The 16,646-nt window shown below is 39.3% G+C and overlaps 1 protein-coding gene across 1 annotated transcript in view; it reads right to left on the bottom strand.

Moving 5' to 3' along the window:
- Window positions 1-16,437, bottom strand: part of mylka (myosin, light chain kinase a) — a 51,144-nt gene extending 34,707 nt beyond the window's left edge. The window contains exons 1-6 of the mRNA XM_063006238.1: window positions 16,285-16,437; window positions 5,600-5,807; window positions 4,143-4,188; window positions 1,550-1,715; window positions 1,310-1,475; window positions 341-359 (exon numbers count right to left, since the gene is read on the bottom strand). Coding sequence (XP_062862308.1) covers window positions 341-359; window positions 1,310-1,475; window positions 1,550-1,715; window positions 4,143-4,188; window positions 5,600-5,807; window positions 16,285-16,437 — 758 coding nt within the window. The remainder of the gene's footprint in view (window positions 1-340; window positions 360-1,309; window positions 1,476-1,549; window positions 1,716-4,142; window positions 4,189-5,599; window positions 5,808-16,284) is intronic.
- Between the last annotated feature and the right edge of the window lie 209 nt (window positions 16,438-16,646).

The raw sequence follows: 16,646 nt of genomic DNA, 5'->3' as shown, positions 1-16,646 counted from the left end.
AACCTAAGCTAATTTTTTTCATTTTTAACGCCAATTTATTTAGGTCAGGGTAGTGAGTCCAGTTTCCCAGAAATACTGGACGCAGGGCACGATACACCCTGAACAGGGCACCAATCTGTTTCAGGGCTCCTGCATACCCAACAAGGCCAGTCCTGTTTGTATAGGCAGTCAGCTGGCCAATAGAACCAGATGCTGAGATTCAAACCCAGATCTCAGCCATGGTAAGCTAGCATAATAGAGAGCAGCACCACCTGAGCACCATGATTAAATTAAAAACTAAATAACCTTCACATTGTTTGTACAAAATCTCTACATTAACAACATCCAAAAACATACTTACACTTTATCTGCATCAGAACCTAAAAAATAAACAACAAAGCACAGTGACAGAATCACCAAACTGCAAGAAGTTTAGCCGACCTGGCTATTTAATATTCCATAATGCTACATCTTAATGCATTAGCAAACACAAAGGCATTTTAAACTATACTGTACATGTAGCATGGCAATAGCAATGCGGTTTCTACTAAGATAAAAATCATATATTACACAAGAAGCCAAGCTACACTCACTGTGCACTGTATTAGAAACATCTATGTGGTACATACAGTTATTGACTGTTTTATAAGCTACACATACCACACAGATGAACTTTGTGACTATTTGTACAATTACTGACTGTAGCCCATATGTTCCTTTTACACTTTGTCTCACCTCTGCACTCCAATTATCAATCGAAAGAGACCCCTACTGACCAGATGATGTTTGGGTGGTGGACCATTATCAACACTGACAATGACAATAACATTGTCACCATTACACATGGTGGTGTAAGTTATTTTGGTATGAGTGTATTAGGTGCAGCAGTGTTGTTGGGATTTTTAAACACTGTATAAACTTACAGGCCTGTTTATTAGGAACACATAGCACAACGTGTGTTAAACTGTGTCTTTTATCAGTGGTTCTATAGGGACTCTTTTTTTATTATCAGGAGTACAAAGCAAGATGTAGATTAGAGTCAATAATTGTATACCCACAGAGTCTATCTGTATGGTAAATGTAGCTTCTAAAACAATTAAAGAATGTATGTAGCAGATAGGTGTACCTATTAAAATGTTCGGTGAGTGCATAATCCCCATTTCCAACAGGTCTATTACAGCTGCTTAATTTCTTTGCACTATGCTTAATTTTTGTGATTAATAAATAATACCTTTGGGTACTACAAAGTCTCTCAAGACTTGATTCTGGGTCAACACAATAAATATGTAATATAGCAATTTAATTGACTAAACTGACAGATTGCGTGTACCTTGCACAATAACTTCTGCAGTGGCCGAGGCCTTGCCCGCGCTGTTGTTAAGTAGGCAAGTGTATACACCAGCATCCTCTGTCTGCACAAAGCGGATCTCCAGGAAGTGCAGCCCCGACCTCTCAAACATGCTAAGGTGATCTGAACTCTGAAGCTCCTGCTCACCCTGGCACAGCATGAGGCAAATGTTTAGATAAAGATGGTGAGTGACAACTCCTTCTTTTAAAAACACCGCCTCACCTTAAACCACTGAACATGAGGCTGGGGACGTCCTGTGATCTTGGCTGAGAACTTTCCTGTCTGCCCCACTTTTAGGTAGAGGCGGGAGGGTTTGGTTACAAACTTTGGAGGGCTTTCACCCCAAATACTGGGTCTGTTCTCCACCGCAGAAAGTCCTAAGCGGCCCCTAAAAACAAATAGAAACATACAGTATATCAAAAATATATATACAGTGTATCACAAAAGTGAGTACACCCCTCACATTTCTGCAAATATTTCATTATATCTTTTCATGGGACAACACTATATCCATGAAACTTGGATATAACATAGAGTAGTCAGTGTACAGCTTGTATAGCAGTGTAGATTTACTGTCTTCTGAAAATAACTCAACACACAGCCATTAATGTCTAAATAGCTGGCAACATAAGTGAGTACACCTCACAGTGAACATGTCCAAATTGTGCCCAAATGTGTCGTTGTCCCTCCCTGGTGTCATGTGTCAAGGTCCCAGGTGTAAATGGGGAGCAGGGCTGTTAAATTTGGTGTTTTGGGTACAATTCTCTCATACTGGCCACTGGATATTCAACATGGCACCTCATGGCAAAGAACTCTCTGAGGATGTGAGAAATAGAATTGTTGCTCTCCACAAAGATGGCCTGGGCTATAAGAAGATTGCTAACACCCTGAAACTGAGCTACAGCATGGTGGCCAAGGTCATACAGCGGTTTTCCAGGACAGGTTCCACTCGGAACAGGCTTCGCCAGGGTCGACCAAAGAAGTCGAGTCCACGTGTTCGGCGTCACATCCAGAGGTTGGCTTTAAAAAATAGACACATGAGTGCTGCCAGCATTGCTGCAGAGGTTGAAGACGTGGGAGGTCAGCCTGTCAGCGCTCAGACCATACGCCGCACACTGCATCAACTCGGTCTGCATGGTCGTCATCCCAGAAGGAAGCTGACGCACAAGAAAGCCCGCAAACAGTTCGCTGAAGACAAGCAGTCCAAGAACATGGATTACTGGAATGCCCTGTGGTCTGACGAGACCAAGATAAACTTGTTTGGCTCAGATGGTGTCCAGCATGTGTGGCGGCGCCCTGGTGAGAAGTACCAAGACAACTGTATCTTGCCTACAGTCAAGCATGGTGGTGGTAGCATCATGGTCTTGGGCTGCATGAGTGTTGCTGGCACTGGGGAGCTGCAGTTCATTGAGGGAAACATGAATTCCAACATGTACTGTGACATTCTGAAACAGAGCATGATCCCCTCCCTTCGAAAACTGAAGCTGAAGGTAAAGGTGATGGACTAAACCCAATTGAGCACCTGTGGCGCATCCTCAAGTGGAAGGTGGAGGAGTTCAAGGTGTCTAACATCCACCAGCTCCGTGATGTCATCATGGAGGAGTGGAAGAGGATTCCAGTAGCAACCTGTGCAGCTCTGGTGAATTCCATGCCCAGGAGGGTTAAGGCAGTGCTGGATAATAATGGTGGTCACACAAAATATTGACACTTTGGGCACAATTTGGACATGTTCACTGTGGGGTGTACTCACTTATGTTGCCAGCTATTTAGACATTAATGGCTGTGTGTTGAGTTATTTTCAGAAGACAGTAAATCTACACTGCTATACAAGCTGTACACTGACTACTCTAAGTTATATCCAAGTTTCATGTCTATAGTGTTGTCCCATGAAAAGATATAATGAAATATTTGCAGAAATGTGAGGGGTGTACTCACTTTTGTGATACACTGTATATATATATATATACGTATATATATATATATATAACAAAAAAAAAATCCTAATTTTGTCATTTTTCCACCCAGTTACTGTCTTATTTTATTATTATATATATGGTATTTTCTAGACGGAAGTATCTATAATTATCTGAAATAACCTTTAATATTTGCACAATTTTAAAGACAGCTCAGCAGATGCTTAGTTCATATTTTATAGATTTGCCTGGATTCTCTGTGCCTTTTAAAATAGGGGTTTACACAGTTAAACAGTAAGTTATAAGCTAAAATAATGCGTACATATTTTAATTAGGGGTGAAGCGGATACGGATTAAAAGATGTATTAATAGATAAGTTTAAACAACATGCTCAACAAACAGGCTGGGAAAGTCTTTTGTACCACAGGTAGTCAGACTACCATACGACAACGGGGACAAATAAATTAGACTTAAACTCATGCACACACTGACACTTATACCGTCATATCAAACCTACATTAAATCCTTCGTATTGTTAATGATATTTATAATTATATGTCTATTTTGGTTGTAATCTATACTAATGCTTCTATTATGAATATATTGGAGGCCAATAATTTCTTTCAGGATCAATAAAGTGTCTATGTATCTATTATAATTGCAACTAATGTTTTATAACTGTGATAGTCTTACATAAAGTTAAATTGGTCACTTTGACTTTTATGCAGCATTAAAAGAGAGCAACAGGGTTTATATTCAATTTAAGAAAATCTGACTACTTAAATAATTAAAAAAAAAGAACATACTGGTCATTTTACATATATACAATTACAATCCAAGATTTTATAACAGTAAGCAACCAGTAAAGAATGATCACAATAAACCAAAAAGTAAATGCTCACCCAGCTTTACTGGCAGAAGGGAGGCTGTATTTCTTGACCACACTGTCTGTGGGATAAATAAAAATAAATCAATTGTAACACTACATTCCAGGTCAGGCAAACAAACACACACACACACACACAGCTGGCAGTAATCAAGCCTTTGTGTGTCTAGTCTAATTCAGCCCAATTATCAGTACATCTAAGGAGCTAGATACTTTTTCCACACAAGGCCAGTTGGTGTTGGATAGCTTATTCCTTTATTCTCTCTTTTACCACCACTTTATCCTGGTCAGAGTAGCAGTGGGTCTGATTCACTAAACGAAAGGCAGGAAACACCTCGTACGGATCTCCAGTCTATCACCGTGCAGACACACACTGTGAGGTGACAGCGCTACCCACCGCACCACCCAGGAACACCTGCTTTGCTTCCTGTCTAAATGTTTGTGCTTACTGCTGTTCCTGCTCTTTTCAGCTCGTCCTGCAACTGTTTCCAAATGGCTTCTTTCTTATCATTACTCCAAGAGAAAGTTGTGAGGCACATCTGTCCTGGAACCGACCAGGGGTGACTTACCACACACACGTGGTTTGTGCTATCTGTCACAGCATGTAGCACTGCATGTTTCTGTTTGGTTCCAGTAAACCCAATGTTCCTCAGTGTTTACAGTTCATAAATCAGTCCAGATGTTATTCAGACACCGTAGCTTTGTTTACAATGACGCAGGATATAACTGAAGTGCCGCGCGGCTATTTAATGCCTAATGTGCTTTGGTATAAAAACACCATGAATGCGAAAGCTTTCATACAGCTGCCGGAGTATTTATGCAGGAATGTAAATGTGTATAAAAGACGGAGCAAGAACGCTTAAAAAGGACAGGCAGGAATGTTGGTTGTACAAATATACCCGCTTTCCTTCTATAATAATGAGCTTGTGTTGTGGCTGCAGGTAAAATTGGTTGGTGTACATGGCAAAAAGGACCAAGGACTACAATCAGGATTTAAAATCAGTTTTATGTACCTTGACTTTTTGGACATGTGGTGTATTCTAAAGCATAGACTTTAGGGTGAAGTATTAAGTCAAGAGGTTTGTAAAAGGTAGATATGTTCTGTCATCAGGCTCTGCTTGTTCAAGATAAATGAATAAAGCCTTGGACCTCGGCCAACCCTGTTTAATGTGGGTGTTTATTAGCCTGGCTGTCCTTGGTGGACATTCAGGGATTTATTGATGGTATGCAAGGTATTCGTTAAAACAAAGCTCACATACATTAGCTCACAAAGACATTAATGAGACCCATTTCCCATATCTATTAATGTGGTGAACATTGTACACTGACCTTACTACTCACTGACAGGGTTGAACAAGCTTTGCACAATACATACAGAATATCACAGTGATTAATAAAGCATTTAAGAGAACAAGCTATGATCTATTTCACATTAAAACCTTTGTATTAAATTAAATCAAGCCTAAAATGTACCTTCCACAATCATGTCCACACTGATCTGTCGAGATCCTGCATCATTTACAGCTTCGCAGGTGTATCGGCCCGCATCGTCTGCCTGGACTTCTTCTACCGCCAGACTGAAGGTTCCACGCGCACTTTGTTCCATAGAGTATCGACCTCCTGCTATCACTGGTTTTCCATTCCTGAACCAACACACCTGAGGTTCTGGAGAACCACGCACCTTAAAAAACACACATACGATACACAGTCAGAATTATGTGGACATTCAAACAGTCACATAGCCTCGTTAAACATCTCTTAAAAACAACTGCCTTTTACATGCAATGAAGTAAAAGGCTAGTAAAACAGATTGTATTAGATTTTGGACCATGACTGAAGGAATTTGCTTCCATTCAGATACAAGAGCATTAGTGAACTTGAGCAGTGGAAGTCATAAAAAAGGTGTTGTGACAGGCAGCTGTAGCCTAGTGGACCAGTAGTCAGACGGTTGCTGGTTCAAGCTGCACCACTGCCAGGTTGCCATGGTTGGGCCCTTTAGCTAGACACTTAACCCTCAAATGCTTAGATTGTATACTGTCACAACTGTAAGTCAAGTAATAAAAGCGTCTTCTAAATGTCGAAAATGTAAATGTGTTGGATGGAACTAAGGACAGAATTTTGGGCTGGCTGGCCACTCAGTGAACCATTTTGTTTATGGATCACAACAAGGTGTTAGATGCTTGGGAAAAAGCATTCCCCAAACTGTTGACAATGTTTGAGCACAAACTTCTCTAATTTGGCATTTATGCTGTAGCTTTTTGATTTTCCTTTACTGAAACCAAGGGGTCCAGCCCCAATGATCAGAAGGTGTCTGAGGTAATTAGTAATCCTCCAACTCCATCAGACTTTCCAGTTGTTAGTAAGAATTCAATGAGGGAACCTTCCTTGGCAGTTAACTAAACAAATATCAGCTGTTAGACTGACGTAGTCCTGTGTTGGTGTGCTTTATACCATTTTACATGATTCCAGGTATTGCACTTTGCTTGTGTGTGACTTCATATTATAAAAAAAATCATGTCTTTTCTTTTTCTTTAATTTAGATCAGCTGTTAGACTGACGTAGAGTCCTATGTTGGTGTACTTTACACCATTTCATGTTTCTTAGCATTGCACACTTGTGTGTGACTTCATATTATAAAAAAAATCAATCAAGTTGATAAGGCAAAACATGTATTTTCTTTTTCTTTAATGTAGCTCAGCTGTTAGACTGACGCAGAGTCTTATGTTGATGTACTTTACACCATTGCATATGTTTCTCTGTATTGAACACTGCTTGTGTGTGACTTCATATTATAAAAATCAGTCAAGTTGATGAGGCAAACCATGTCTTTTCTTTTTCTTTAATGTAGCTCAGACTGACATAGAGTCCTATGTCTTGGTATTGCACACTATCAATGTGTGACTTCATTAAAAAGCTTTTACTTTTGTCCAATCTGCTTTGGTAATACTATTTGTTCCAGCAGCAACCTGAAATATGTAGATAGTTGGGACAGCTTTAGTGGGGCAACAATCAATTTAACTGACTGGTGGAGGACTGACATCCAATGACAGTGCCAGGAGCTTTTTGGTATGACCCATTATACAATGTTTTTTGTCTGTGGAGTCTGCATGTCTGTACGCTAAATGTTATGCACCTGGGAATACAATAGCATCACCCAGTAATTAGAAAGAATGTTCAGCCGACCATGCATGGTGTGGCTCCAGGCCAAACATACACTGTATTAGGTGGCTCCATACACACCAGTGGTAAACCCAGACAAAACACCAGTTATACAATTAACAGAGGCTCGTTTACTGTAACAAGACAAGGCGGGTTTTCCCAATTCAGTTTCATTCCAGCTCAGCCACAGGATGCTGGTGGGTGTGTGACCGACTGGATCTGTGAGCCATAATTAAAACAGCTGGAGAAACAACATGGCTTTAACCATGAATAGCCCATGCAGGCACAGAGCAGAAAAAAACTGTGTTTCACTCTGGTAGTGCCAATAAGAGCAGCCTTCATTATTAACCACCTTGTTACTGATTATCAACATCAGCATGCATGCTGAGAGAGTTTTCCCCTCTACACTTTCAGTTTCCTGATTACTTCCAAGAACTGAGGGAGTTTTGTGTTTTAAATTATTTTCCTTCAGCACAATTACTAATTACTTCCTTTATTTTTCCATCCCGTTTTCTTTATTGCTTTATGTTTTCTAATAGTGCTAATATGCCAGAAATTCTAAACAATCCCAAGTGGAAAGTTTTAAATCAAGTGTTTCTGATTATTCTATTTTTCCATGTATTTTTATTACAGTTTTCTTCATACTGTTATATAAAACAGCAAGCTTATTTAAGTCACACACATTTCTCTGAACTCATAAGGCATGTATCAATAATTAGCTGCATGATTCCTTTTGGCTGCTCCCGTTGGGTGCCACCACAATGGATAAGTCATTCACATATTAGATTTGGCACTGATATTGTGCTCTTCCTTTCTGACTGCTGCAGCACCGCTGTTAAGTGTGTAACTCCGTCACCAAACAGCAAGACAAGCCTGAGTTTGATCTCCTGCCTGGGGCAACCTTGGTCCTTTCTGTTGGAGTTTGCATGTTCCCCTGTTTTCCTCCAGATGCTCTGGTTTCTTCCCACAAATACAAAGATATGCAGTCAGACATATTGGAGCTGCTAAAAATTGTCCAAAGCGTGAGTGTGTGTGAATAAGTGTGTGAATGCCTGTGATGGACTGGCGACCTGCCCGGGGTGTTTCCTGTTTTTCCATAATGAATTGGACCCACCGCAACGTGACAAGGATAAAGCGGTGGTTTGTTTGTTTGTTTATTAGGATTTTAACGTCATGTTTTACACTTTGGTTACATTCATGGCAGGAACGGTAGTCACTCATTACACAAGACTCATCAGTTCACAAGATTATATCAAACACAGTCATGGACAATTAAGTATCTCCAATTCACCTCTCCTGCACGTCTTTGGACTGTGGAAGGAAACCGGAGCACCTGGCATAAACTCACACAGACATGGGGAGAACATACAAACTTCACACAGAAAGGACCCGGACCGCCCCATCTGGGGATCGAACCCAGGACCTTCTCGCTGTGAGGTGACAGTGCTACCCACTTAGCCACCGTGGTAAAACAGGTGGTAAAACAGGTGGTAAAACAGACAATGAATGAAAGCCCTTCCTAATACAACACTTCTATTTATTCAGGTTTGGGACAGACACTAAAGGTGCACTGATATGTGTCCACCTAATGGCTAGGTTTATGTAACACCATGCACCTTCTGTATTAGTGAATCAACCCGAGATTTAAACCCCTGCAACTCAGGCATTGCTGTTACTAGCAGTGTGGCTCTTACTATTATACCAATTGAGCTTACCATTCCATTGGATAAATGCAATTTATTTCTAAAGTTTAATTTTTAGACAGAGTAACTTCAGTGCAAATGAAATTGCCAAATCTGCCTTTTTTGTGTACACTGTGGAAACATTTGCTTAGATTTTAGTAGCAAAAGTAAAAAAAACAGACATGTGTTTACTGAGTATTGCAGTCCAGATGCCACCAGCATTGAGATTCCAATTTATAATGTTATTACATAACAACAAAGGCACATGATGCTATTTGTTTTCACAGGCAATACAACATGCAGAGCTCCATGAACATAACCAGCACAGTCTTTAAAATTACACATGACAGCAGTCCCTGCACACTGACCAAAAGTATATTGGTAAATGTAACATGGAATGACAGAAACGGGGTCCCGCTTGCTATTGAATCCAACACTGCATGCTCATACACAGCCTCGCTTCAAATGAGAGTTTCAAAAAAGAATGCAGAACAAACTACAAAGCTTTCTGCATCTGCAGTGCATTACAGATCAAAAATATAAATTAATAAGGTTGGACAGCCTGTAGACAACAGATTGACACCAGATGGACTTCAGAACAACGACGTTTCGAACAGATACAAAAACATTCATGTTAAGCTTTGTGTTTTCTTACCCACACAGCAGCATGTTAAAATGACCTCTTTTGGACTAACTCGTCTGCTACCTCACTGAGAAACACGTCCTCCTCGGATTTGCCCAAAAAAAGCAAGATTAGGTATTTAGTGAAGCATAGTGCTGGTGGTATTTCCTCAGTGTGCTGGCTTTCTGGCTTTATTCGTTCTTTTATTTTCCCTCTCGTTTACGCTCTTTCTGTCTCATCCGGACCAGTTTAGACAAAATCCTTGAGTCAGAGACTGTGGTCAAGTTCTCTACCTCAAGAATTCACCAGTAATCGGATCGGATGCTGAGTAAAACAAAAAACACAGGCTTGTTCACATAATTGCTCTACTTTTTTTTTACATTCTTTACAAGAAAATAATGTAATAAAAACACCACAATCACACCAATCAATGGACCTAGGAAAGAGAAAACTGACATTTTTACAGATAAACTATTGTTGATCATGGAGACAGGAAAAGAGGAGCAACCCACCCATTACAAATACAACATATACACCAAAACCTACTGGGGATATTTATCATTTTAACCACTAAAAAGAGCTGTAGGTATAATTAAAATTACATTAACAGTTTATAAAACATTTGTCCAAGTTCTAAAAAGAAATATTATAGTGCTTTTTGAGTTGAAGCATTTTTAGCTGCTTCCATGTTAATCATATCCTCTTTTTGGAACACAAAACTTAAAACTGTTATCTTTTACTGTACATTTTCCTGGATTGAATTAAGATATTATATATTTTTAAGTAACACAGCCCACAAGAGACAAACCATTAGCAACACTGGTGAAGGTTAGAAAGCAAGACAGCAGGTCACCACCAGCCTAGTACTAAGAAATACTAGGATTTTGATTTGTACATTATATTCTTAATGATTTGTCAAAAATTTGCTAAACCTAATCAATAGCAGAACACTTCTGAGCCTCTAGGTTTTAGTAATTCTCCAATAATAAGCTAAATATTAGGCATGATTGGATCATAACTGTTAAGCTAATATTTTGGTAACCTTAAAGCGATGTTTTACTCTGTAAGCCCATCCCTTTTTTTGCACTAATCATTCAGTCCAGAACTATGTAATATAATAGAAATCAACCATTCATGCTACTTAAAACAGTAAATTAACCCTTTTCAAAACTTTCAAACTCCCTGCCAAAGATTGTTCAGACAACCCATTTGAGATTTTATTTTTATTTATTTTATTTTAACGTTTTTCCACACTTTGGTTACATTTATGACAGGACAGGTAGTTACTAGTTACACAAGATACACAAGATCAGTAATACAAGTCTTTAATGTTAAACACGGTCATGGACAATTTTGTATCTCCAATTCACCTCACTTGCACATCTTTGGACTGTGGGACGAAACCGGAGCTCCTGGGGGAAACCCATGCAGACACGAGGAGAACATGCAAACTTCACACAGAAAGGAACCAGGCCACTCTACCTGAGTATCGAACCCAGGACCTTCTTGCTGTGAGGAGACAGTGCTACCCACCGAGCCACTGTGCATAATAAAAAGAGAATTAGCATGCTCATAACTTGACTGAAGGACCAAAAGGAGAATAAGAAAAGAGGGGAGGAAAATCTAGCCAGTAGCAGAGTGGTACATATGCTTTCAATAAGCTCTATCCTGCCAGGATTTTTTAAACACTTACCTTACAATACTTCTCCATATACCCTTCATACCAGAGCAATATTATATGGTATAACCTACTGCTGCCTGCCTTTAACTGACCTAGAACTAACATATGACAACAGGACAGATGTAGTTATGCTCAGTAAACTGTCATTAAGTGTCACTAAACAATACACTACGTATTTTTTCATTTTTATAGGCTATGGGTGACCAGATGAATGTTTACAATGTTTTCTTGCAGTTGTTCAGTATAATAGCTATAATACATGTATAGTGGAATATGTTAGATGTACCTTTATGTTCTGTGGGCCTCATGTTTCTTTTCCCCCTGAATCTATGATTAGTGTATGTATCTCTATGTGTCTAGATAGACAGATACATACTTTTTAAAAACACTTAGCCCAGTGATTTATGGAGGAGAGTGCAGATGAGTACCACAGATCCCTCAGGAGCTGTGAATGTGTTTTAGTTTCTGATAATAGTGAAATGCTGTAAAACCGACAAATCAAACAAACTCGTTCTTACATTTGCCAAGTCCTCAATTCTTCTGCACACAACTCTCGAGAGGCTACATCATATTTTAAACATCTGTTTTACTGTGAGCCTTGTAATGCAACATAACAAAAATACTGATTTAATTTTAATTCTGAACTTTCCTAGTAATTCCTATACAAGTCATATCCTTTCTTCTACTGTACAGTAGTAGCTCAGCGATTATTTTTATTTGTTTTATTAGAATTTTAACCTCATGTTTTACACTGTTTGGCTACATTCATGACAGGAACGGTAGTTACTCATCACACAAGATTCATCAGTTCACAAGGTTATATCAAACACAGTCATGGACAATTCAGTGTTTCCAATTCACCTCACTTGCACGTCTTTGGACAGTGGGAAGAAAACCGGAACACCCGCAGGAAACCCTCACAAACACGTGGAGAGCATGCAAACTCCACACAGAAAGGACCCGGACCGCCCCACTGGGGGATAGAACCCAGGGACCTTCTTGCTGTGAGGCGACAGTGCTACCCACTTAGCCACCATGCTGCCCCGCTCAGCAATTAAGGTACTCAACTAGTAATCAGTGGGTTGCTGGTTCATGCCCCACTCTTACTAAGTTGCCATTGCTGAGCCCCTGAGCAAGGCCCTTAACCCTCAATTGCTTGAACTGTGTTCAGTCATAATTGTAAGTCTCTTCGGATAAAGACATTTACTAAATGCTGCAAATGTACTGCAACAATCTACTTAAGGTGGTTCTATTCAATCACATTTTTGCCACTGCTATAGTTTATCTCCTGAAACTAAACTACAACCTATAGTAACAAAGTGACTAAATTACACCATATAGCCAAAAGTAAGTAGACACCTAATTATGGGCTTGGACATCCTATTCTAAAACTATGGGCATTAATGAGGAGTTGGCCTCAGATTTTAACTTGGCTTTAACTTTCAATTCATCCCAAAGGTGAGCAATAGGGTTGGGGTCGGGCTACTGGAGTTCCTCCATACCAAACTCAAACTGGCCATTTAATGTTTGACTAAACTGTCATGTATTTTTAACAAGAAACTAAACCAAAGTAAGGAGCCGATATTAATAAAGTGTAAAACACTCCTCCTCAATTAATTTTGAATGACCAGCACTATTTTAAGACAGCAAAGCTTACAAGATCTTTCTTACTTATACAGTAGAAGCAAAATCTACAGCTAGACGTATTGCATCTTCTTGTGTATTACACCCAAATGTATAGGCCCTCAGCACTCAAATAAATTGCTTTTTAAAACAAATAACTGCACAATGGCCTTCTGCTAGATTACACATTCCAGCCAGCATAATAATGATGTCCCAAGTGTCAAAGTGACTGATTACCCAGGAATGGATATTAGCGAATAAAACTGCTGTGAATTCTTTCAATATGTAAAACTGCTGGATTTGGAGAAGCACTTGGATACTTTAGTGTTGATTTAGTGAGATTTACAGCCTGAGATGCAGGGAGCTCAGTGACACAACTCATTATTTCAACCTGAAAACAAGGCTAAATTTGTCTACTAATGAGCCAAGACAGACAACGACTTCTGCACCAGTCTGTCTGCTTTATGTCCTGTCCAACTTTCCATCGTCCAGAAAACAGTAATGAACTGCTCTGCTGCAGCGGTAAATCTGCATGATAAACGGCTAACATGACACTGGATTAAGGCACTGTTGTATACAGCATTAAGATTAATAATTTCCCCAATGACACAAGAGGGATGGACAAATATTTAAAAACATCTAAGTAATATAATAGTATATAAGTAATTTTGCCCATTCTTACCATATGCAAACTTCAGCTTCTTATTAAGTCTGTAGTTACCATTGTCTGATTCTACTCTTCATGATGCGTCATATACTGTATTTTCAACAGAATACAGATCTGGACTGCAGGCAGGACAGTCAAGCACATGCATAATCATGATACATAGGCCTGATACCAACTGATCTGCATATTGTGAAGTGTTTCAATGGTGTAACCAAGCTGTCTCAACCTTTTTAGAGTGTGTTGTAGGCATCAAATTCAAAATGTGTTTATGTTTACAAAGTTGGTCAGCCAAAACATTTGATTTTTTTAATACAGGGTGAGTCAAAATTATGTTAACACTAATGGACCTATTCCCAGCGAAATGTGTGTCTGGGCTTTAAATATTGCTCGCTGGTTTTTGTGTGTTGAACATGATGGCAAACAGGTTGAGACTGTCCTGTAAATCATCTTACACATATAAAGCATGTTTTGTGAATAAATGGTTTCCACCATTCAAGTGTTAACATCATTTTGACTCACCCTGTACCTGTCAGATAAATAAAGGATCCTAATGTTCAACACAGCATCTTACAGACTTTTCTGTATCCAGATGCACCATCCTAAATCACTACTACTACTAGTAGTAGTAGTATTTTGACAAAGTACCAACACTACTGGTTGTAATAATTTGGCATCCTGTTCAGTACAATAGTTCAGTTCAATCTAATCAATCACTGAGAAGGTCCATCTGTCAATCTGAAGGCTTAAGAAAATGTAGGGTCATGTTAGTCCTGCTTTATGCTGCTACATACTAAGTATAAGGGTAAAAATATTCAAAAAGTAAGTCCTCCCAAGATTTTCCACCACCAGATGATTTCCCTGATGAACTCTAAGCAGTCTTGAGCTAATTAGGAAAGGTAAGTAATTGGAACAAAATGCTAGAGAGAACTTTCTGAACCTTTTACCTCTGGCAACCAAGTCAAGTCAACCTTACAAGCAATAAGTCTGTTAAAACAAAAGCATCTGGCTTTAATGTCCTTGTAAAACATACTTAATGCTACTAAAACTGTTAGCCTTAGTTCAAATATGTGCATGACATGTTTCTATAAAAACACATCATTTCAGCAGTGCTTCAGGACTCTGTGGAGTTTCACAGCTCCAGACACAAAACCTTTGCCAACCAGCATTTCCTGCAGTGTGAGCTCACCATGTCTGAAACTAAAGTTTTCTTTTCAGGTGCTTTCTGACAAAACATCTAAAGAACGTAGACAATACAAGTCCAGCAGTCTCCCCGTTCAGTCCCAGCCGACATATCTCCCAGCATGTCTCTCTCTCTGTCTGGCTCCAGACTTTACACACAGACTGCTACTGCAGAGACTTTTATTATTTTAATATCCTCGGTGTTTATCTATGGAGCGTGAGAGGAAGACCGCAATGAAGCTGCCCAAATCCACTTCACCCTGCACATCTATATCAAACCTGCTCCAACTTTTCTAAATGTAATAAAGAACAGATCATCTGGTGAGCTTCCACAATGAAAAAAAAATTTGTATAGGTCGTAGATCATTTGATCGTGACTTATCTGTTCTGGTGAAGAATGGAAAAATGTTCAGGTTTCAGGGCTACATTTCTATTTTTAGGTTGATATTAAAGACGTTTCCTTACAAACATTACAAGAGACTGTCCAAACAGCCAGAAGTTAGCCTTTGATTCCCCAGGTTCAGGAATAAAATAAACAAATGTAAAGGTTTGGTATCAGCTGATGGAAAGTGGAAATGTCTGCATATGCTGTGGATAACAAAAAATAACTTTGTTATCACAGATATTTTAATGACTAAGGTGCAGTATTGTTATTTTCCCACCTAAGTGTAAGCAAGGATTAGGTTGGGTGAGTTTATTTTTAATACCAACAATAGCTATATGCATGGAACGATAAAGTTATTTATAAAGAATGAGAATGACAAGTCTACTGCCAAAAAAGGCTTTGGGGCAAGTTTTAGACTATGCTTGAATGGTCCCTCAGTCAAAACCCTGACTTGAACCCCTACAAACATCTGTAGAGAGACCTAATGATGGCAGTGCACAGATGCTCACCATTAAGTCTAATGCAGCGTGAGAGGATCTGCAATAAACAATAGGACAAACTGCCCAAATCCAAGTGTATAGACTGATGGGTAACAATTCAACAATGTGGGTAACAATGTGCAAAGACTGTATCCACGATGTATCCATAAAGACCTTCAGGTGTAATTGAGGATCGTCATTATGGCATTATCTCCCACAATAAGAATGGCACAAATCCATACTGCCAAAAAAGTGGCACACAAACTATTCGTGAGTGGCCCCCAGTCAAAGCCCTGACTTGAACCCCTACAAACATCTGTAGAAAGACCAAATGATGGCAGTGCACAGATGCTCACCATTAAGTCTAATGCAGCGTGAGAGGATCTGCTATAAACAATAGGATAAACTGCCCAAATCCAAGTGTGCAAAGATTGTATCCATGATGTATCTGAGAAGACCTTCAGGTATGATTGATGATCATCATTATGGGTGATTAAGTATAGACAGATGGGTAACAATCTAGTAATCTCTATTCAAGACCACAACACAATAAATAATAATATTCATAACAATACTCATGTCAGCATTTCTACAGTGTTTTGTAGCTGTAGTTTGTGGGTTACATGTATAAAGTCTGCCACAACCCTAAAATTCAAGCAAATCTAAAGTGTGTGACTGTACCTTGCCTTCAAGTCGAGCTGTGCCACCCAGACATACACGAGCATTCCTTGGCGGGAGGGTGAACGCTGGGGCTTCATTACTGAGTGGAACCTTTCCCAGGGTCAGCCTGCTCCTGGACATGGGAGAACTCGTCATCAACTGCACATCTCCCATATTTCTGTTTGATGAAGAAGAAAAAAAGTATTTTAAAAATTATAAATGCATCACAGATTACTATGTTTGTATCTGGGATCTTCTGTCATCTAAGACAGGACAGGTTACCTGAGACAGATTTTAGATAAGACTTTTTTTGTTGTCTTTTGCCTGCACTAGCATGTCCATGAGGCAAAGCAAGGTAAATGCTAAAAAATGCTTCTTTTTAA

The sequence above is a fragment of the Trichomycterus rosablanca genome, chromosome 12, assembly GCF_030014385.1.
Source record: "Trichomycterus rosablanca isolate fTriRos1 chromosome 12, fTriRos1.hap1, whole genome shotgun sequence".
Classification (NCBI taxonomy): Eukaryota; Metazoa; Chordata; class Actinopteri; order Siluriformes; family Trichomycteridae; genus Trichomycterus; species Trichomycterus rosablanca.
Note: the sequence above shows the minus strand (reverse complement) of the source record. Positions and strands in the feature narration are given on the sequence as shown.